This window comes from Lactuca saligna, chromosome 5 (genome assembly GCF_052625555.1).
Source record: "Lactuca saligna cultivar CGN05327 chromosome 5, ASM5262555v1, whole genome shotgun sequence".
Taxonomy (NCBI): domain Eukaryota; kingdom Viridiplantae; phylum Streptophyta; class Magnoliopsida; order Asterales; family Asteraceae; genus Lactuca; species Lactuca saligna.
The window spans coordinates 296277125-296301886 of record NC_136421.1 but is presented as its reverse complement, the minus strand read 5'-3'; the positions used below and the strand labels follow the sequence as shown (position 1 = coordinate 296301886).

The 24762-nt window shown below is 35.6% G+C and overlaps 1 protein-coding gene across 2 annotated transcripts; it reads right to left on the bottom strand.

Moving 5' to 3' along the window:
- Window positions 1-9287: 9287 nt before the first annotated feature.
- On the bottom strand, window positions 9288-12603 carry LOC145048292 (phosphoinositide phospholipase C 2-like). Of its 2 annotated transcripts, none has more exons than XM_078996752.1 (6): window positions 12462-12603; window positions 11939-12288; window positions 11014-11346; window positions 10473-10936; window positions 9725-10082; window positions 9288-9649 (listed from the first exon to the last, which is right to left on the bottom strand). In XM_078996752.1, the coding sequence occupies exons 2-6, from the start codon at window positions 12254-12256 to the stop codon at window positions 9344-9346; spliced, it is 1779 nt and encodes a 592-aa protein (XP_078852878.1). In that variant the 5' UTR covers window positions 12257-12288; window positions 12462-12603; the 3' UTR covers window positions 9288-9343. The 2 variants fall into 2 exon arrangements, with proteins under 2 accessions (XP_078852878.1, XP_078852877.1); XM_078996751.1 differs by having other exon boundaries at window positions 11939-12389; window positions 12462-12587.
- Between the last annotated feature and the right edge of the window lie 12159 nt (window positions 12604-24762).

Genomic DNA, 24762 nt, shown 5'->3' with positions numbered 1-24762 from the left:
ATACCGACCCATTATGTGTTATGTGGTATGATAGTTGTTCTGTGATATGTGGTATGGTAGTTATGTATGTGATACTTGCATGGAAGACCTCGGGGGTGCCCGAGGCAGTTGGATATCAGATCATGGGGGGTGCTCATAGCATTCCAAGCAAAGACCATGGGGGAGCCCATGGATTCTGGATAAAGACCATGCGGGGGAGCCCATGGCAATTACATGTATGTTGTATGATATTCTGGGGTTGTATATTATATGGTATTTTAGGGAACTCACTAAACTTTATAGTTACGGTTTTTAGTTTATGTTTTAGGTACTCCATATTACAAATGAAAAAGCTCAAGACGAATGCATGGCACACACCACATGTTTCTGTATTCTATGAATTACTCTTATTTGACGATGTTTTTTCTAACTCTTGGTTACCTTGGTTTCATGAGAAAGAAATGTATTAACGATTTATTAATCTAAAAACAAAAAAATTTATGTCATGATTTTTCGGGCGTTAAAAATTAATTTTGATTAATAATTAATTAATTCCAACCATTTATAATTAATTCAAAATTAATTGTTAACAATTTCTAATTAATATATTAATCATATAATATATTAACAAATTATTTTATCTCTCTTCTAATATCAGTTCTAGCTATTTCTAGTTATGAGGGAAACCCAAAAAGGTATTTACTTTATTCACCAAGGTTATACCAATTTAGTTAAGATCTTAGACGTCTAATCCAATAGTCTCCAACATGGATAAGTCGTAAACTACAATTGTAAGTATATACTTTGAAGAACCAGTAAATAGCCCGAACTTTGATAAAATCAAACGTTTACCCTTAAGATAAGTGATCATTTATTCCCTCAACCCACAAGACATCGTATGGACATGAGACATAGATACAAACCAAGATTATAGTTAAACAATATGTTTCTTGACTTGTGATTTATGACGACTGAAATCATACTACTACTGAACTGTAACGCCAATAGTTTTTGGAAAGACGTTTAGAGTATAATTGTAGTAAATATACATTTAATCGAACAATTAAACTCATTGATTAAAATAATTATTATTCATATGTGTTATGAGATAATAAATATTTATCATATACACATTAAGTGGACAAATATTAGGAGTATATAATAATTGAAGAAAACTTTATTATAAAATTTATCATTAAACGATAAAATAAAAATTAAAAATAAAAGATTGTTTTGGATAAATAATCTTAAATAAAGTTGTAGTAGGCGTGACAGTGATTCCATGGATATAAAGAATGCCCAAATCTAACTTCATATGAGGAAATTATGATTTATCTAAGTTTCGCGTTCAAACCGATAAGGTAATGTGCGACATAAAAAGTGAAACGAATATAGGTTACTTTTTAGCCCAAGTGATCTTATGAAAATTATAGATCTCGTCAATAGGAACTTGTCAATATAAAGAATGTAAAAATCCGAGATCATGTAAGGAAGATTTGATTTTTCAAAGTTTCGAGTACGACACAGTACATCAGTGTGCAACATAGAAATCCAAATCAAAATTGGTTGATTGTTAGCTAAAACAGTCTAAAGAAAAGTTGTATTACTCTTCAATATGAATTCAACGATACAGAGAACATTGAAAACAAAGTTCGTATGAAAAAGTTATGGTTTTTGCAACATTATTTACGGTTCAAACCATCTCGGGTCGTAAAACGAAAAATAAATTGAAAATTAGCCGACAAAGTATAAATGAAATTTGTAGTACATGTCGATATCTATGCGTGGATAAAAACCCATAAAAAAACGAAGCTCGTATGCAAAAGTTGTGAATTTTACAAAATAATTAAATTTCAACGAACGAGGAAGCGACACGTGGCACCACAGGAGTGTGACACATGTCGTGATCAGGTGCACCCTTCTTCCCCACGAAAATGAATGAGATTCCACCACGTGGACGGAACGTGGCTCGCCCTTCATTTTTGTCTATATATTTAAGTGTTTTCAAGCTCATTTCTCCTTCCTTTCTCTCTCAAACTTCCCTAAGGCCCAGAGGCCCAACCCATGTGGTTCTTAAATGTTAGTAGCGGAGCTCTATAGTGTAAGAGTTTCCCAAGAAATAGAGCTTTCAGTTTTGAAGTTCTGTCCGCGTAATTCCCTGTTTTCGTCAAACAACCTGTAAGTTGAGTTATGTTTACCGTGCTTTAAGTATACCTTATATTTATGTTTATAATCGTTCTTATGAACTTATAAATAAGATCTATCAGTAATACCAGTTGTTATACTGATTGATATATTGACGGAAATGATGACATGGTAAGATTAGTGAGGTGTTTAAAGTGGATTTTCTAAACATTATATATTTATATGTCAAACGGATCATACCTCCGATACGATCTTACATGTTTGTTTGTTATCAGCTATACGTCAATGTTTCGTTTGAAATTATTGATTAATCTGATGAAAACTTATAACGATTAAACTTTATAAATACGAATAAATACTAAGGGTTAATAATATTTGTATTTAGGTCGTTTTAAAGAGAATCTAAAGCATCAGTCAATGATCTAACTTTTCCATGAGTCTTCCACCTACATCAAGTGAGTGCATAGTTATTAACTTATTTTTATGAATAGAATTTAGTTTTATAATTTATTAAAAAGTATTAAATAATTGTTGAAAGTTTATATGTGAAATTTGATGTTTATTATTTGGAATATTTGTTAAATGTTTATTTGATAACATGCATTATATGAACCAGATATGATTAACTGTTTGTTAAAATGTTTATATGATATTATTACATAAGAATCTTAAAAATAAGTATTTTTACTAAAAAGATTACCGTATATTAAAATATGAAAGTTAGGTGAATGAAAAAAAACATAATCCGGTTAAAATGATTTTATAATTAAATTTGTATTTCTTTGTTTTTCATTTTTATTATATTTAAATTTGGACACTACATCTTATTATATTTTTTCAATCATATATATTACAAACTAGGATCATACATCTTTAACAAATTGTAATAAATAAATTAAAATCAATTCATTCTTTTTTTCTTTAAATATACAACCATAAATATTTTCTTAAATTATAAAAAAAAAATAGATGGAAAATATGTGGATATAAATTGAAACAAAGACAAGTAACTCTAATCGTTTTTAATTTTTAAAACAATTATTATCATAACCGTCTTTAGTTCTAAAAAATATATTTTCTACATTCCACTATTTATTCAAAGACTAGTTTATAACCCGTGGGAACCACGGTTAGAATATATTAATTAAACTTTTTAAGTAAAAGCTTAAAACTATTAATTAATAATTTTAAATAATTTATTAATTAAAATATATTTTTTAGTTATATATAAAATTATAATCGTTGATTCAAATAAATACATAAAATATATCATCTTATAATTTGTATAACTTTTATTTTATTATAATTTGTATAAATTTTATTTTATTTTTATTCTAATATTATTAATTTAATGTAATTAAAATGTGATTTAAATTTTGAAATGGAAAATTAATAGATTAACAATTGTCATGATATTAATTACAAGTGCCAATAGATTGACAAGTGTCATGATATTAATTACAATGTCTAATATTGTAACACATGGCAAGAGAACTACTTTTTTATTAGATAGGGAGATTAGAAGGATATAAATATTTTTCACCTTCAATCTTATATGAATGGGGCTTAATACATACACACCTTTTTTATTTCCATATGCTTTAGATAACAATAAATCAAAATAAATGAAAGTAAAGAGAGAAAATTTAAGTAATCAAACAAAAAATAATGTTCTTATATGTGAAAAAAAAAATTCATCTAATCATATATTTAACTAGCATAAATTGAAAATGTAGGAGTTTCAAATAAATATGATGCAAAATAGGTGATTTATCTGGAATCATATTGATTTGAGTGACATCTTTTATAAGAGTTATAAAGATTTTGAGTTATTTATAAGTATGAAATGAAATGTTTTGGAATAGATAAAATTCATATAAGATTGTCATTAAGTCATATTAAACATAATTTTCTTTGATTAAAAAAATATTGAACCTAGAATTTAAGGTTAAGAATTACGACATAAAAAACGGTTTGCCGAAATTTCAAGAATATTTTCAAAATGGATAAATTTCAAATTTCAAGAAAATATTTCGCTTGTATTGAAATCTAAAAAAAAAAAAAAAAAAAAAAAAAAAAAAAAAAAAAAAAAAAAAAAACTTAATAATGAATTAATGATAGAAAACCAAAGTAAATACAACATAAATACATAAAAGATGTCATTTATTTAAAAAAATTAGTTATACTTAGTCAGCTCCAGCTCCAATAAACGTTTAAAATATTATTTTCACTCCAACAAATTCTAAAATATCATTTTCACTCCAACAAAATCTCTAAACATCATACTATTTATATATTGACTTATTTTTAACATCAAATAACCAACTCCAGTGGTAAAATACAAAAAATGTGAGTTTTAAACATTAAAATGGTAAAATCAATAAAACCATACACTAAAATAATTTTATTCAACCACTTGGGTTGTGGTGATTTGGTAAAGCATGTGGAAGATATGGTGGATAACCTATTGACCCATGTTCAAATCCTGGCACCACTTAGCCCTTGTAGCTATGGAAGTTCGCCTGCAGTGACTCCAGGGCATGAGGCAAAGCTTTATGTTTGCAGCGGGGGATTAGTCGGTGCACGAAAGCTGATCCGGAAACCCTCGTTAGGGAAGTTCCCTTTCCAAAAAAAAATAATAATAATAATAATAATAATAATTTTATTCTAGAGTTCAATCATTTTAATTCTCATATTTGGTGTTGTGAATGTATCTCACCATTAAATTTTTAAGGTTGGTTAGAATGTGAAAAGGAAAAAACACATTAAAATGGTTTATTTTAGTGGACCGGAGTTGGTTATCAAGTATGAAACTAATTAAAAACTATCATATTTTAGATCGGCTGAAATGCAATTACCATTTTGACGTTAAAATCGTCATTTTTAATGTTGTGGTTTTAATGTTGTGGTTGGAAAAGCTTTTAGGCATTCAAAATTTAAAAATAGAAATCATTTTTAAAAGTATTGTTGTAGTTATCGTTGTTGTATATGATCAAATGATTTAGTCAAAATCAATGTGTTTTTATGATTATCCATATATTTGGATAATATTAGTAACTCAACGATAAGGATTTACGATCGTTAAGGATTGATTTGACATTTTTAATAATAAAAGATCGGTTGGTTCATTTTAGTTTTACAGAATTGGTCAACACTATTTTTAAACAGTTCGAGTCATTTGATATGATGGTTTGAACCGAAATGAAATGTTTTTTAATGATAGTTTGCCTAACTTTTTAAGATATAACTTTGACAAGAAATAACCATTATTAAATGTATGTTGAAATGTTTCTAAACAGCGGTGTTTGTTTATAATTTAATAGATTTTAATTTAATAGATTTAATGAGGAGATGATTTTATTTAGTAGGCTGTCTCATCAATCTTCATATTTTTCCCATTCTATTTCTTGGTATTGTATATGATAGGTTTTTTTTTTTTTTTTTTTTTTTTTTTTTTTTTTTAATTTTTAAATAAATGTTAAAAATTCATTTATCATTCCTTTTGTACAAAACTTGTATATTTACATACATTTTTATATCGATAACATTAATTGATGAGTTACACAAACATGTCATTACTTGAATGTGTTGAATTGTATAAACTACAAAGCTATAAAGAATTGATAAAAATGGGCTCTTTTGAATATGGCTTTTTTGGTCTTTGTGGACACTGGAAAGTAAGAAAAAGGTATATCAGGAAGTGTTACTACTATATTTGTCTGTTGAAAACATGAATAGCAGAGGCTGAAATGGCATTTATACCCTTTGGTTTGATACATGTAAAGGTAAATTTCCCATCGTTATTACTAGTGTATAGTTGTCCTTTCTGTTTGTGGTGTGGGAATCATTCAAGATCTTAATAGTATAATAAAGATATATGAATCTTATTCAATCTTCCACTTTGACAATCTTTTTTTCCAAAAGCTACCCTTTATTTGTAAAGTTTGGTCAAATCCAAACTCTTTAAATTTATTCCTACAAACACTATGTTTTTCTTTTTCTCTTGTGTTTTGATGCGTACTAACTCCCCGTATTCTCTTGCAATCATATTAATATTCTTGGTTATTATATTCCTTAGCTTTGGAACCAAAATGTGTATAAAATAGGAAACGTCTAAAACCAAACGAGTTATGGTTATCTTAAATATACGTAGAAGAACGAACATATACAAAGTCACTGGGATGGACATTCATCAACCATATCTACTTCACTAAGTAGCCTGTTTGTCCTTTTAGAAAACACGAGTCGCCCTAAAAAAAACATGTAATCAAAATTTTCACTATTAAGTCACTGCCTTATTCACAAAACCATATTCATCTAGACTATATTTTTTTAAGGTTTTCAAATGTATTAATTAGTGTGAAAGTTAAATGGTTGTTTAGCTACTTCCATGATTCAATACTCATATTAGACCATCCGTTATACACAACACTAACTATTATAGTGTTGTGCGACATCATCACAACACTTCCTACCACTAACTATGAAATTCATATCACTAAACACTCAATTCCACCTCATTTTTTTAATTATATTTAATTCAAAAATACATTAAAAAACATAAATTTTTTTAAATACTAATTATACAAATAAGTGATTTAATAATAAGAAGAAGAATACTAATTTAAATAAATCAAATTACTTAATTAATTAGGAAATATAAGGGTGCTTTTTGTCAATGAACTGCATTTAGGGATCAAAGTTGTCAAGACTTGGAAATTATGTCTTCTTCCCCAGCAAAAAAAAACCCAGCTTGCATGAGTTATTTTTCTCAGTTTTCATTATTCAAGTGAGCAATTCAACCCCACTGGTCGTTTCGATTCGTGATGCCCACCACTGAAGACCATGAGCACGAAGGACCACGATGGTTCGAGCTAGTATGCATGAACCACGGTCGTGGCCAGCTAGACAACGAGACCCACTGTGGTTTTTATATCGGTTGATCTCATACAAAAATTGAATATATATATATATATATATATATATATATATATATATATATATAGAGAGAGAGAGAGAGAGAGAGGTACGTAGGTTCCGTTGAGATTAAAAATAAAATAAAGATCTTGAGATTCTGTCTCAACCATATATTTTAGGTCTGCCACTCTAACCCTCTGGCATACCGACGCAGAAGGCCTGTTATAAACATAAATGATTATATAGCGTCGTCCGTTTCTTTCTCCTCCACCACCATCCCTACAACTACAACTGTCACCGCAACCACTACTACCATCACCTCTGACACCAGCCGACACCACCACTGTCACATCCGTCACTTATATCACCGCCACCTCTATAACCACCACCTTTTCTGCCAACAGCTATCATAATCATATTTGATTACACAGTCTGTGAACATACATATATGTATAATCATTTATGATTACACATACATTGTTGTCAGTACACTGGAGTGTTAGTGCATCAAATAAAAAATGTATGGCTCAGGTTAAATCTTAATATCTCTACTTTTTTTTTAATCTCAATTAAACCGTCTTATATATATATATATATATATATATATATATATATATATATATATATATATATATACACACACACACACACACACGTTTAGGTTATGTGAAAAATAAAAATAAAAAAAACCCTAAAAATCATAAAAATACATAAAAAAAAATATTTAGAGATCACAAATCTTTTTTTTATTATTTTATATTCTTAAAAATCGCAACTAAATATACCTTTTTTATGAATATAAAATAAAAGTAAAAAAAAAAAAAAAATTGTGATCTCTAAGTATTTTTTATGTATTTTTATGATTTTTAGAGTTTTTTTAGGGTTTATTTGTTTTCTATATAACCCTTTCTCTCTCTCTCTCACACACACACACACACACACATATATATATATATATATATATATATATATATATATATATATATATATATATATATATATATATATATATATATATATATAAAAGACTATCTTAATGGTAATCTAAGCCAATTCAACAAATTATTAAAAAAATTAATTACTTTTTCATCTATTTACATAAATCAATTCAACCTAATTTTTTATATTTCATTAGCAATCAACCTAACTCAGACTTTTATTAAAACTATATATTTTATAATAATTTTTAATCTATTGTATTTTATTTTATGAAAGATATAAACATTTTTCTACTTTAAAATAAACAAACATCTAATTGTTTTTATTATAAAAACACATTACCTTTATAGTGAAAAGAAATTAGTACAACTTTTTTTTATAAAGTTTTAAATTACACATATAAATACAATATAAATTCTATACAAAAGGAATAACATCCAAAAGATGCCACGTGATCCCCCAATTTTGGTGGAGAATGGGAGGGGAAAGTAACAAGTCATCTTTTTCATTTTTCATTTTTTTTAAGTTATTAGTTTTTTTTATCCCATTCTTTGAACTTGTGGTGTTTTAGGCTTGTAAACAAACTAAATGAATTGAGCTTCTTCATGCTTTTTGTTTAAGTTGGGCGAACAAATGAACGGACACCAACACATAAACGAACAAATTTTCTTAATCATGTTTGTTCATTTAACAAATTACATTGTTAATGTTCGTTTGTTTATGTTCGTGAACATGATAAATGAAAATAAACGAACGTAAATGAAAAAAGAAAAACAAACATAATTGTTGACCATATATTAACATAAATGAACATACACTATAGTAAGTAATAAAACACCATCAATCATATATATGATTATAAATTGAACATATATGAACCAACATAAACAAACGTAATCGAACAACATAAACAAACATTCATAAAAATAATTGAACGAACGATACCATTGTTTATGTTTGTTCATTTAACTAAAATATTCATTCATTTATTATATAAACGAACTTCCCGCCAAATGATTCACGAACAATTCGCTAAAGATTCAGTTCGTTTACAGTCTACTGATATTTATAGTATAATAATAAAAAAGAAAATGTTCGAATATCGAAGTCCCAATTGAAAGAAAAAAAATGAAATCCCAAATTTACCATGCCATTTGGATAATGTAGGATGGCTGGACTGAACTGGACTCCAACCTCCAAGGCTCCAAGTACTTATTATTGGGCTTATTTGGACAATATGCGAAAAACATTTTTTTTTCATTAAGAAATATATACTACTAATATGAATACGAATACGATTACCCTCATTTGAAAATGCAAAAAGATTTTATTCCGTAGGATTAAATTACAAAGTCGTGGGATTTTAGGACTCATTGGGTACAAACTCAAACCGCATTAGTAGTCTTGCAGAGGTGTACGGATCGCCTTTGCGGTTGCACAAAGGAACCGCACGGATTCCCGGCCTCAACTCAGAAACAGGAAGACAAATTTGACCAGCAAAATCGTCCTTCTCAGACATATCATATTCATGAACTTCAATTCGAAGTAAAGCGATTTCAGGAAGCGTCAATGGAAACACAAATTCTTCATTCCAAACAGGCGTCCAGTTGTCTTCCATTGGCTTTGTCTTTCTCATCACTTCATCACCAGGTCCTCCAGATATCCCAACCTAACAATTTTTATATATATACAAAATCATTCACAACAAAATTATAAATATAAACATAAAGTGTTGTGTTGTTACCCTTGTGTAGAAATCTGGTGGTGAGTATGTATCGAAATGAGTTTGCTTAAAATCCAGATGCCATCCATCTCCCATGTAGATTTTCACCTTTAAAGTTGTTTTCACTTGAAGCTTAGCTTTGGGATCGAATACCTCGTTGTTGGGTCCACTTGTCATTAGAAAATCTGGTTTTTTCACATAACCACATCCTCCGTTTGCTCTGAACATTCCATGCATTAACCAAAGGGATCGTCCGTATCCCTGCATGTTAAATGCAACCATCTGAGCTCCGTGTAGCCAGCCCACTAGTGGCTTGTAGTTGGACGATGTAAAACGTGTGCCTTTCGGATATATCCTCAGAATGTTCTTCTGCGTAAACCTAAAATCAAGAAAAACATCATTATGTCCATGCGTATAAAAGAAGTCCAAAGCTTCGGTTTCATGCGTCTCCAATCAAATATACTTTAATTAATTTATTTTATTTATTCATCAAAGTTAGCCTGACTTAATCGGAGAAAAGCAAAGTGGTACACGAGATAGACTAGTCGCTAGAGTCATTCTGTGACACTTCATTCTTTAGATTGTGAATGTAATTTTAGTGTTGTTTAAGAGATTAGTCTTTGTGATTGTAATAATTTTGTAATATAATGAATTTTTCCATCCAGATGTTTGCGGTTTTTCTCCGATTTTAGAGTTTTCCAAGTATATTATTCTGTTCAACTTTCTATACTATTTTTCATTGGAGACCATTTTCCCAACAGATAGTTACCTCACTATTTGTTGTTGGTGGTGTTCTGCAGCTTTTTCCAACCCCTGTTCCGACAAACTTAAGCGTCTAACTTTATCCTTTTCGACTTCCAGTGCCTCTGTAAGTCCACCTTTGGGTTTACCAGCATGAATAGCAATCAAACTCTTGTAAGCAGGACATGAATCCGATCTCTTTAAATCATAATCTTCAACATCATGATCAATGAAACTTTCATCACTTTCATACTTATCGTTCTTGTCTTTATATGCTACGGCTCTTGAGGGCTCTTCACCCCAAACATCATCTTCACCACTATCTTTAACTCTCTGTGATTTCGTTCGCTTGTCCTCTTCAGCTTCAAGGTACTCCTTTGGAGGTTTCGTTGAAATTAAAATCCGATACTTCAAACTTTCAGGCGTTGGTAATTCTTTCATTTTACCTGAGTTATAGCAAAATAGCATCTCCCCGAATGTACTAGTAACCATCTAGCAAAAAAGAGCATGAAAGCATTAACAATATTAAAATTCACAAAAAGGAAGGATTAAGCATATAATATATTTACCTGAGCCACCTTGGCTTGAAGATCAGGGGTAAGATGATCTTCGAGTGTTATGATGACTGGATAAGGAGAAGCTGTGAAAGCATGTTCTTTGATAGATCTCAAGCATCTTATGAGTTCCACAGGTGTTGTTAGGGTCCTTCCATGAAGAACATGAACATTATCTTTAGATGAATTTGGCCATAAATCAAGTTCGATTACTCTTACACCTCGTTTCAATGCTTTGATGATTGGGACTTCACTGCAAGGGCTACTTAGCTGATTTCCAGTCAAATACGAATTGTGACCCGTGTAGATGAAATAATGGGACAATGGAGCATCCATATCTTGGTGAATCTATCATTGGAAAAGCCATGTATAAAAACATTTGGCAATGCATTTATACCAAACATAGTAGTAAAGCAGTATCATCGATACCAATAATACTTTAAAAAAAAAAAAAAAAAAAAAAAAGAACATTAGTGGGGTACCATAAGCTACTATCACATGCGTAAATATGAACGAAATCAGGAAGTAAAGCAATTAAGTTACTACTTTATCTGCTATCCTCTTCTTTTTCTGGTTGATTGGATGACACAACTATCACCTCTGAATACATCATACATGTGTTATATATTCCCAATTCGAGAATATACATGATTTCTTTCAAATAGATTCAGATGAACCAGAAGAGGAAAATTCAATGTTACCACAGGTGTTGGTTTGACTTATAGTTATAAGTTATAACCTTAACAATCAAGTATTCCTAAATCGATTTAGGTCACAATCAACTATTAACATTAGACCTTTTCCAAAATAGTAACTCATTTTGACTTCAGAGATTGAAACAAGTATATGTAAAAGGTAAAACTCCCTTTTTAAATATTCAGCATGAACTCTTTTGCTTTGTTGATGTCAATTTAGAAGTAAGTTGAATATTGGAAGATACCTGAGAAATAATTGGAGGATTAAGTTCGGAGTTGAAGAGATAATGATGAAAATCCTCTAAAGTAAAAGTTTTCCTGTTAATTAACGAAGTAATTGGATGCCTTTTGTGAAGAACCTGTTCCACTATACGCTCAACATCTGAAATCGAGACACCATCGCCGCCCTGGCACTCCTCAATAAACCGCCGCAGTTGATCGGCAGTCATATGGATCCCGTCGTCGGAGTATTTTCCAAACGCTTCTTTTACATCAGGCGGCGGATCGGCTTCGGTCACCTTAAACTTTCTAGTAAAGCAACAACATACTCTGTAACTCCCCATTGCCCTTTCCCTTTGACTTCCTTTCCTTAGATCTGTTCAATCGAGTGGTTATGACTTATAAGAGATAAAGTGGTTGTGTACTTCAACGTGAATCGCGTACTTCACATGTATACATTATTTTATCTTTATAAATCTGAGAGAAAATAAAAAAAAAAATAAATAAATAATGAGAATCGTTGAAGATTGAAGTTTAGACGAAGCATACACGCGCTGAAACAAGCATTGATTTCACATGGGAACGACGATGGAGAGAGAATTTAGTGTGTGTATGTGTTGATGGGTGTGAAACCTGTGGGGTTTTATATAGTATAATATTTGCCTTCGGTAGAGAGAGAGACATCTGTCTGTAGTTGATGGCTTGATGCCGGGTTTGGTCTTATTTAATGATATAAATGGGAGTTGACGAATGCGCTTCCCGCCTTTTCTTATTCATTTTTTTTTTTGAAAGTATTCTTTATAATCCATAATTTTATTTTTATTTGATTTAGCTTGTATTTACGGTAATTAATATAAAAATGTGTTTTTAAAAGATATTAAAGCCAAACCTATATTCGGAATTAGAAGGATAACAATTATTTAAAAATAAAAAAAAAAAAACAGTCAAAGTGAATAATCTACACACGACTTAATGGAAAGCGCCTTTTATCTTCTACCCGAATAAAAATATTTTATTTGATATATATTAGAAGGTCATTAGGTGTGAACTGAATTTTATGAACCAAAAGGATAACAATTAGGTCCTATTTTGCCATGTGGTGTTTGGCGGATACGACAATAATGGACAATGAATGTTGGAATAAATAAATAAATCTTAATAAGGGTTTGTACAGCTCGAAATCCAGGTTAGCTTTATGATCCTTCTATTTTGGAGAATTGGAAAATTAATCCCTTAAAGTTGAAAGGTGGATTTGGTGAGTACGCTGGGCGTACTAGGGTGTATGCCACGCGTACTCGCGCGCTTATTTTGTACGCGGGTTCATCCGGGTACGCTGGGCGTACCCAAGGTTACGTCGGGCGTAACCGGCCCAGATGCAAAACCCTAATTCCTGGCCTTGCACTATAAAAGGAACATGTAGTCCTTTGCCCTAGCCACCATACCCCCCTTGAGTGAGTCCTTGAAGAACTGAGATTCGTGCTTTAGCTTGTGTGTGTGTGAGATTCGTGCTTTAGCTTGTGTGTGTGTGTGTGTTTTTGAGTTGAAGTTATATTTTCAAGGTGAAGAAGGAGAAGAAGGAGCCATTGTTGGAGCTAGAAGTTGAAGAACAAGTGTAGATCCGAGTTCTACAGTGGCTGGAGATCCCATCTGAGGTAAAAAGCTCAAAGCTTTCCTTGTTCTTCATAAGTTTTGCTTGTTGGACCATTTTTAGGGTTTTTGGTTCAAAGTTGGAGACTTTATGTGCAAAGAGTCTCCATAAGCTTAGATCTGACCTTTTCTAGTGTATAATGTGTTGAGGAGTCATAAAAATCTAGTCTTGGACGTGGATCTTGTGTCATGCATGAGTTATAGTCTCATTGTGGAAAGAGGAAAGGTGTTTTGAGCACAAAGTGACCTTTACAGCCATGCAAAGGCTTAAAGGTTTCAACTTTATAGATTAAGTCATATTAGAGGAGTCGGATATGAAGTTTGGATGCAAGTCTTAACCGATTAAGACCTGAATGTGTTGGATAAAGAAACTGGGCATTATGTTGCGTACCCCGTCTCTGGAGTGCAAGAGTACGACCCGCGTACAGGAGCTGGTACGCCCCGCGTACTACTTGCTGTTGACTTTTGTTGACTTTTAGGTTTTTAGTCAACATGTGGACTTTTGGGTCAGGGAGGGGTAAAATGGTCTTTTACCCTTCTGTGGAATTTTAGAAAGGAATATAGTATAGCTTTGAGAGCCGTTAATGATTTAGAATAATTACTTGATGTGATTAGGCGAGGCTAGGTTGTTGTTGCGAGATTCAGAGATATCGAGTACGTGAGACACTAGACATCATACGAGGTGAGTCTTCTCACTATATTGTACCTAGAAGGGTACCTATGTGTGACCGGAAGGTCTGGTATGCTATAAGATATATGCATTGTATGTGATTAGTTGCCTGTTTTGTATGCGTTATGTATGCTATGCTTGATATGGGCCGGAAGGCATTATGTTATGGGTCGGCATGCATTATGATGTAGACCGGAAGGTCAGGGAGTTATGGACCGGAAGGTCGACACGGGTAGGATCAGAAGGTTTACCGGGTTGGGACGGAAGTCCCCTGAGACACATGGACCGGAAGGTCATAGCCTGGAAGGGCGTATATGTGTAAGTGGTATATTGGGGAACTCACTAAGCATTTATGCTTACAGTTGTTGTGTTATGTCTTTCAGGTACTAGCGAGGACCGTGGGTAGGCGCCGGCATGACTCGTACACACACACGCAGGCGGTTTGGGATATATTTGATCTTGGGATTTGACATGTTTTGTATTATGATTATGTTACATTGGATCTTTTTATGGTTGCCTTGAATGAAATTATGTTTTAAAGAAATGAAAAAAATTGTTTTGAAAAATTACGTTGTTACAAGTTGGTATCAGAGCCTTGGTTTGAGGAATCGGATGCACCTTTGGGCGTATCTGAACTCAAACTGAGGATTTGAGAAATTTTCAACAATAAAAACTAAATTTTCTAAAAGAGCAAGGAGTTTTGAAACAAACAGAGCAGAGCAGTGTGTACGATCAGCCAGCGCCCGAACGGTGAATCCCCAAAATACCCTTACATTATGTGTTATGAGATATGCTATGTTATGTTATGCATGCTAGAGTAAGCTAGGTATTCATATTAGGACTAGAGTGACCTGATTTGTGATGCCTTAGCCTAGGAGAATTCTGCTGCTATGAGATGCCTTGAGAGCGAGTAGGTAGCCAATGCATAGCGAGAATAGAGTACTTGCGATCCGGGATCCAAGGAGGAGGACTTGGGGTGAATGCTGATACGGTGTGGTCAGTAGTATAGGGCCCGTACTACTGAAGACACCGGATCAGTGAACAGCCTAAGTAAGAATCCTTTAGGTATTGGAGGATGAGTAGGGTTGCGTTATCGAGTGCGAGTATGCTCGATCGAGTCTCTGATATTTTTATGTTGTATTTCAGAGTGATCATGGTTGGGACACGACACACACCTGAGAGCAGTGGGGTTAGTGACGAGGAGATCCGTCGATTGATTCATGAGGAGGTGGCTGCTGCCATCCGGGCTGACATTCCAGAGATGTTTGGAGACATCAAGACCACACTGATTGAGACCTTTGATGAGCGGTATGCAGCGGTGACTGAGGCTGCAGCTATTGTTGCTGCCAGACGTCAGGGAGGTGACTCGTTGTTGTTTCGGGAGTTTAGCAACACGAAGCCATCAAAGTTCGATGGGACGCAGGACCCGATTGCGGCGATGAGGTGGATCTATGAAATTGAGGTATGTTTCTATACATGTTCTTGTCCAGAACACTTGAGGGTGCGGTTCGCTTTGAACCAGCTTCGCTTGGGAGCGAAGGATTGGTGGAAGTTCGTGACGATGAGCTTCACTCTGGCAGAGATTTATGAGGTGACCTGGGAGAGGTTCACCGCCATGTTCAGGGACGAGTATGTTCCCTTGGTGGAGAGGGAACGGTTGGTTCAGGAGTTCTTAACCCTCAAGCAGGGTAATGATTCGTTTACTATGGTTACCCGAAAGTTTCATGAGAGGGCGATGTTCTGCCCTGACCAGGTGTCTACTGAGCAGGCACGGATGAGCCGGTATTTGGGCATTTTGAGGAGGGACATTCGAGAGTTCGTGTCAAACTCGACGTACCGTACATTTGCTGAGCTTCAGGCAAATGCCCGGAAGTGCGAGATCGATTTGGAGACTCATGCCAGGGAGGAGGCCGAGACTCAAAGGATGGATCGGCGGGCGGCTCAGTCTCAGCCGACAGCCAAGCGGGCCAAGCCCGCTGATTCGAGGACTGGAGGCCAGAAGGGCCGCACTTGCGAGAAGTGCGGCAAGGGTCATGAGGGAGCTTGTCGATCGGGTGCTTTCTACAAATATGGCAAGGAGGGGCATATCACCAAGGATAGCCCCAGGGGATTTATGGTTTGCTTTCATTGCAACCAGACTGTCCATTAGAAGGCCGAGTGTCCACGGTTGCATCAGGGTTCAGCGCAGGGATCTGCACCTGCTGTTAGGGTTACCGAGGTTCGATCAGTGAAGGCCGAGGCTCCGAAGGCTCGTGGAAGAACTTTCCAGTTGACAGCGGAGGAGGTCCGCGCAGCACCCGACGTTGTGGCTGGTATGTATTCTTCTCTCTATTTATTTAAGTCTGAGATATTATGCTTATATTATGTTATGTGTATGTACTTTTCTTGTAAATTTTGTATCTGCCTTAGTGTTATTTGACTCGGGAGCGAGTCGGTCTTTTGTGTCGTTAGCCTTCAGTCGTCATATCAGTATTTGTCGAGAGGCCATGAGTCGACCTCTGCAAGTTTCTATAGCTAACGAGCGAGCAGTGTATGCCACGGATGTGATTTGAGGATGTATCATTGAGATCTTCGGTGTGGAGTGCCCGATAGATCTGGTCCCGATTGCGATGGGGGACGTGTGTGTTATAGTGGGCATGGATTGGTTGAGCCAATTTGGAGCTGTTATAGATTGCGAGCATCAGTTGGTGATGATACGAGACCCTAGTGGGGGAGTACTTACGGTGTACGGTGAGGGTACCCGTCCTGAGTCAGCATTTTGTTCGGCTGCTAGGGCAAGAAAGAGTTTACAACATGGTTGTATAGGATTTGTGGCCTATGTGATGGACACACGAGTGGCCGCTGGGAGCCCAAGTTCGACTGATGAGGTCCCAATTGTGCGGGATTTCCCTGACGTTTTCCCCAAGGAGTTGTCGGGTGTGCCTCCCGAGAGGCAGGTGGATTTTCGTATCGACTTGGTGCCAGGGGCGGCACCTATTGCCAAGGCACCATATCGCCTTGCACCATCCGAGATGCAGGAGTTATCCTCGCAGATTCAGGAGCTGTTGGGAAAGGGGTTTATTAGACCGAGTAGCTCACCTTGGGGAGTGCCGATACTTTTTGTCAAGAAGAATTATGGTTCACACCGGATGTGTATTGATTACCAGGAGTTGAACAAGCTGACGGTCAAGAACCGTTATCCGTTACCAAGGATCGACGATATGTTCGATCAGTTGCACGGAGCGTCTTGGTTCTCCAAGATAGACTTGAGGTCGGGTTATCATCAGATGAGGGTTCGGGATGAAGATATCCAAAAGACAACTTTCAGAACTCGTTATGGGCATTATGAGTTCGTGGTGATGCCTTTTGGGCTCACCAATACACCAGCCGCGTTCATGGATCTCATGAACAGGGTGTGCAGACCGATGTTGGATCGATCGGTGATTGTTTTCATCGATGATATATTGGTATATTCGAAATCCAGAGAGCAGCATGAGGAGCATTTGAGGGAAATCCTCGGAGTTCTGAGATCGGAGAGGCTTTATGCTAAATTATCCAAGTGTGATTTTTGGTTACGGGAGGTCCAGTTCCTAGGGCATCTTGTTAACCAGTAGGGAATATTGGTCAATTCGGCCAAGATTGAGGCTGTGATGAGTTGGGAAGTGCTGAGGTCACCTATTGAGATCAGGAGTTTCTTAGGGTTGGCAAGCTACTATCGAAGATTTATCAGGGATTTCTCCAAGATCGTCGTGCCACTCACCAAGTTAACCCAGAAGGGTGTTGCATTTTCTTGGGGTCCGAAGCAGCAGACCTCGTTCGAGACACTTCGCCAGAGATTATGCGAAGCCCCGGTGTTAGCCCTTCCGGAAGGGATGGAGGATTTTGTGGTATATTGTGATGCATCGATATCCGGGTTGGGAGCAGTGATTATGTAGAAGGGGCATGTGATAGCATATGCATCGAGGCAGCTTAAGCCTCATGAGTCGAGGTATCCCACTCATGATCTGGAATTGGGGGTTGTAGTGTTCGCTCTCAAGATTTGACGTTACTATTTGTATGGGGTTCGGTGTACGATATACACGGACCACAAGCGGTTGAAGTATTTGATGGATCAGCCCAACCTGAATATGCGCCAGCGGTGATGGTTGGATGCAGTAAAGGATTATGATTATGAGATCCTATACTACCCGGGCAAGGCTAATATGGTAGCTGATGCCCTGAGCCGTAGGGCGGAGGGCGCCCTGATTCGAGATATTTGCATGAGATTGACAGTCATGACTCCGGTATGGGACACCGTTTGAAGGGCCCAAGCGGAGGCCGTGAGACCGGAGAACCGCAAGAGAAAGCGAGTGATCGGGCAGGTATCAGAGTTTGTTACTGATAGTCAAGGACTTATGACCTTCAAGGGTCGGGTTTGGGTACCTTTTGTGGGTGGAACGCGTACCGTTTTGATGGAGGAGGCGCATAGATCGAAGTTCTCGATCCACCCTGGGGCCACTAAGATGTATTTGGACTTGAAGAAGGAGTATTGGTGGCCCTATATGAAGAGGGATGTTGCATGGTTCGTAGAGAGGTGCTTGACCTATCGCAAGGTTAAGGCCGAGCACCAGCGTCTGCATGGTAAGTTGCAGTCGTTAGAGATTCCCGAGTGGAAGTGGGAACAGATCACCATGGATTTTATCACCAAATTGCCGAGGACTTCTTGGGATGTCGATGCAATTTGGGTGATTGTGGATAGGTTGACGAGGAGTGCTCATTTCCTTGCCATCAGTGAGAGCTCTTATGCGGAGAGGCTGGCAGAATTATACGTGAAGGAGGTGGTATCGCGGCATGGAGTACCGATCTCGATTGTCTCAGATCGAGATGTGCGTTTCACTTCCAGATTTTGGAAGAAATTTCATGAGGAATTGGGTACGAGACTGCATTTTAGTATTGCGTACCACCCACCGACCGACGGGCAGAGTGAGCGGACGATTCAGATGCTCGAGGACATGCTTCGTGCATGTGTATTGGATTTCGGCGGGAGTTGGGACACGTATTTGCCCTTGGTTGAGTTTTCCTATAACAACAACCATCACTCGAGCATTGGTATGCCACCTTTTGAGCTGTTGTATGGAAGGAGGTGTCGTACCCCCATTTGCTAGGGCGAGGTAGGGCAGCGTGTGATGGGTAGTACAAAGATAGTGCTTCAAACAACAGAGCATATACAGTAGGTTATACAGAGGTTATTGACCACTCAGAGTCACCAGAAAAGTTATGCAGATAAGCAACGATCCGAACTCGAGTTCCAGGTCAGTGATTACGTGCTCCTGAAGGTATCTCCTTGGAAAAGAGTGATCCGATTCATGAACAGGGGCAAGTTGGGACCCCGATATATTGGATCGTTTAAGGTGATCGCGAGGGTGGGAAAGGTAGCGTATCGCTTGGAGCTACCTGCGGAGTTGGACCAAATTCATGATACCTTCCATGTGTCATAGCTGAGGAAGTGTATTGCCGATGAGTCGACAGTATTACCATTAGAGAATATCCAGGTGGACGCAAGTTTGAATTATGGTGAGAAGCCGATCGCAATCTTGGATCGGAGGATCAAGGTTTTGAGGAACAAGGAAGTGCCCCTGGTTCAGGTCTAATGGCAACATCGGAGAGGGTCCGAGCTGACCTGGGAGCCAGAGTTGGAGATGCGGGAGCAGCATCCGAAGTTGTTCACAACATGAGACTTCGAGGGCGAAGTCTGGTTCTAGTGGGGGAGAATTGTAACGGCCCGAAATCCAGGTTAGCTTTATGAGCCTTCTATTTTGGAGAGTTGGCAAATTAGTCCCTTAATGTTGAAAGGTGGATTTGGTGAGTACGCTGGGCGTCCTGGGGTGTACGTCGCGCGTACTCGCGCGCTTATTTTGTATGCGAGTTCATCCGGGTACGCTGGCGTACCTAAGGTTACGCCGGGCGTAACCGACCCAGATGCAAAACCCTAATTCCTGGCCTTGCACTATAAAAGGTGTTGGGTTTTGAGCATTCTAACACTCCTAAGTGTACATGCAACCCTAAATACCTTGGGTCTATGTTTTCTCTATTATACATTTAAATAAGATCTTTCCAAGGCTTTAATCCTAACTAGCATATTATGAAGTTCTAATACTACAAAGTACTAGTTAGATAACATACCTTTTGATGTAGCTTGATGTCTTCAAGATTTAAGAGGTTAGCCCCAATAGTGTGGAAGCCTCAAGTGGAATCACAAATCACCAAAACACCTGGGAAGACTTTAGAGAATATGAATACTTGGTTCTCTTTAGTGAAATCGGCTAGCCCCTCTTAGTGTACCCACACTAGTGCCAATTTCACCAACCAAGGACATCTTTATATAGTATGGAGACTAGGGTTAAACCCATGACCTTTCATTTCATATGATCCATGGGTTAAAGACTCCATGGACTATCCATGAAAGCTTAGCCCAACCTAAATGAACTTGGCCCATTCCATATATATAAGAGTCCATATTTAATTAGTTCATTTTGATCACTTAATTAATTCTAAATTAAGTCTTGATCAATACTAATTAAATAATATGATTCCTTATTAATATATTAGAACTTATAATATACTACTATAAATCATAAATATACTATTCTCAAAAGACTATCCATATAAATTGTGTCGGTGAAGTGCAACCCCAATGGACCATGCCGAGTCGGGTCAAGTACATACCAAATATAGTTATGGACTTAGACATTAATCCAACAATCTTCCACTTGGATAAGTCTAAAACTATTATTGAGTATGACTTCAAAACCTAACTGGCAATCGTAGCTCTTAAAGCCGCTGTCGAACTCTGATCTTGTCAACGAACTTGTCCATTAGATAAGAGATCATATATTCCTCCATTCTAGATATCATATGGACTGAGACATGGATTATAATCATTCTCTTTTTCCATTTGTTGTTTCCCGATTTCTGATTTATGACGACTAACTAATTGAACAAATCAAATCAGTCCTGGCCCGGCCGAGCACTTCCATTTTTCATCATCAAATCATCAAGGGGCCCACATATATCACTTTTATCCCGAAGGTAAAAGGAATGGATAAACTTTGACTCATATGGCTTGTTCTACTACTTGATGAATCATACACAAAGGCACGTTTTATAACACCGAGTTACTGAATGCGTTTTCGTGCAATTAATGTACAACCAACTCATAGTAACAACTCATATCTCTAGGTTTGAAGAATATAAGATATTATCATCTCATGATCACTTGTGATAAAATCCATGAAGTGATTCCAATGAGCGTGTGTTGAATCCAATACTTAGAACTTATGAGCACTCATGAGTGTTGTAGCCCTTTGTCCAACACCTTAGACCTCTACAAGCTAACCCATGACAGTCTTAATTCATATCTACTTCCAACATATGACCGACTGTGGATGGTTTGAATAACTTAGTCATTCCGGAAGAATAACCTAGTTTATTCTGGAAGTCAAAACATGCAAAATGAAACACAATAATAATTGAATCCAATATGGTTTCAGAACTTATGAATATAAATAAAACACCTTTTATTTATCACCATATGATTACACATTATTCATTGTATACTGTTTCAGCTATCAACTTTATTCTTGAATTTAAAACAATAGTTGTCCCACGCTCCAAACATGTACACTATGTTTTCTAAACACTAGTCGTGCCACACACCAAGTATGCATACTATGTTTGTCTAGGATCTTTACTTTGTGAAATAGATCAACTGAACATAACTCCAATGATCCTTTTTCACAGCCCTAAATCCTTACTGCAAATGCAAGAATTCCAAATTCATGCCATTTACTAAAATCCGTTAGATTCTAAACTTATATGCATTGATCTTCTTGTAATGATTATGCACAAATTCACAAAGACTTGGCACCAATCATTACAGAGTATTTTAAAGGAGATCAGCTCCTTGGAAACATCCTTCTTGCATTAAGTTTCCTAATCTTAAACAGATTGAATAGTTTCTAACTTTGAAACATTTCCAGATTCCATCTTGACTATCACTTCTGAACAAGAGTTGCCTCCTTACAGATTATGTCAATATGGTCCTTCCAGAATTATCATTGTACTTCCAACTGTCCTTGAGCAACCAATCTTTGGTAAACCTTAGATTGTCCTTGACAATTGTTTAATCCTTTTAGTAATATCCAATTCTAGACCTTTTCCCTTCTTAATGCCCCATGCATTTGGAAAATTTTAGAAATGATGAATATAGCACATGTAATCGATCCTATATCTGAAGCACATGGGACACGATTCATGATGTCTCACATAAAGACTAAACCAGTCTTTTGCTATAATATTTCCATTTCAATTTGCCAAGTTATCATAATTCAGATTATGAAAAGGGATGCCATAATCATAATCGAATTTTAGAACGCAAATAATGGACCCATATACAGAATTTCCTTATGTTGAGCCATTCCAACATGAAAATCATATATATATATATATATATATATATATATATATATATATATATATATATATATATATATATATATACATATATATATATATACATATATATATATACATATATATATATATATATATATATATATATATATATATATATATATATATCCTTGACTAAATACGATTAAAACCTCAATCTAAGCTTTTAGATTTGAGATGAAGTATAATTTCCTCTCCCTTAATTATAGCAAAACAACTCTTTCCCAATTGAAACTTTGTTTTCTATAATTAACATTGCTAACTTGAAATCTTTATCATAATTATCATGCTCCCACTAACATGATGATTATGAGCATAACACTTATGCTCCCACTAGCTTTGACATGTACTCAGAAATCAGTTGACTTTCTTACCAAAGATTAGATTTCTGATACTAGATTGTTTTGATAAAACTTTATCAAAATCATACACCTTGCCTTAGATAGCACACTTGTGTGTCTGAACAATTTTAAGAACTATGAAAAGGGATGCCGTAATCATAGTCTCGATTGTTTAGACCTTTGCCACTTCTCACAAGTCCAGGTTAGTGTGCCGGTAAACCACACACGCTCCACTAACGATGAGAATGCAAATATTACAATTGTTATCTAGCTAAAATCTACTTAGTGAAAGAGTTTCCTCACCATCATTTTCATGAATCGGAGAGAAACCTTATGACACTTAGATTTACTGGTGTATGTGTTCTTATCCATGTGAATTGTCAAAATCATAGTCACAAGACAAGGATAATGACAAATCCAAACTCATATGGACTAAACTCAATCTTGATTTCTTGCCACCTGGCAGCTCAAGGGCCTCCCATTGCTTCCAAGTTGTTGCGCAACCAATTGAGAACTCTAAGATCTCATATGAAAAGCCAACTTTAACTGGAATGGGCACAGAATAAGTCAACACGATGGTTATAAACCTCAAGTCGTGTGCTAGTGAAGAACTTCAGGTTCTATTCTTGACTAGTTCTTGAGACTTTCAAGACCTTTAAGACTCCCACTGTCCTCTTGACCTATAAGACTCCCTTGTCAAACATACAAGAGATAGTGCAGATTCTAATCAACACAAACACTTCACAGAATTGGCCTTAGTTGGTCTTTGTTTTTTTATCCAAAACATCACAACTTACCAATGTCAAATGTACAAGAGTAGGAAACTTTTACTCTTACATTTGATAAGTGTTTTTAAACCTTCTTTAAGACATATCACTCAAATTACAATCTTGGAGTATGGCTCTAAGACTTGTATTGGAACGAAGTATGACTCATCTTCTTGATTTAACCATATCAACAATTCCAAGATTCCTCTTCTTAGTCATAAGAATGCACTACGATTTCCTTAAAGAACTAATTGTGCTATGGTTTCTTAATCATTAAGATGATCACAAAACTAATACTAAAGTACTCTCCCATCTTTTCAGATTTGAAAATTTTTTATCCTTCTGCCTAAGTTGATTCTTCTTATTCGCTCTGCCTTACATTGGAACCTTTTCCAATGTCTCCGAATTACACTTAAGCTTGTAAGTATAACCATATTTACTGAGCTTTAGTAAATTATGACGAATAATCTTATCGATCTTTTGTGGTGGACTTGACCAGTGCACAAGAATGTGTACTTGATCCCTTAGTCCGTTACTTGACTCACACATCCATGTGAACAAGTAGTTAGTCTTAATTTTCCAATACTTGAAAGTTCTCATTCATCATGCTATACAACTTGCATGATTCCAAGTTCCGGTCCAATTGAAGCTTGGGTGATGAGAATCTTTCCTTATTTGGTAAAGTTAGACATTACCACAAATGAAAGAATCAATTTCATATTTCCATTCTTGCTCTTAATGGAATCTTTATAAGCAATAAATTTTCCTCAAATGCCATTGTAAGGATATTTTAAAATAAATAAAATCAAAATTTTCCTTTTATTTTTAAAAACCTTTGCGGAAGAACTTGTCCTTACAATCCATATGAAAACTTGTTGTTATCTATTCCTAAGCAATATCTAATAATTCCTAAGAAGTAGCTCAAGAATCCGATCTTCAAACTACGCGATAGAAAT

Bases quoted from the DNA above. Each gene is read 5' to 3' on its own strand.
- LOC145048292 (XM_078996752.1), bottom strand. From the start codon at position 12,256: ATGGGGAGTTACAGAGTATGTTGTTGCTTTACTAGAAAGTTTAAGGTG. The intron at 11,347-11,938 runs GTATCTTCCAAT...TTCCAATGATAG, and splicing joins ATCCTCCAATTATTTCTCAG to ATTCACCAAGATATGGATGC. The intron at 10,937-11,013 runs GTAAATATATTA...CTTTTTTGCTAG, and splicing joins TTCAAGCCAAGGTGGCTCAG to ATGGTTACTAGTACATTCGG.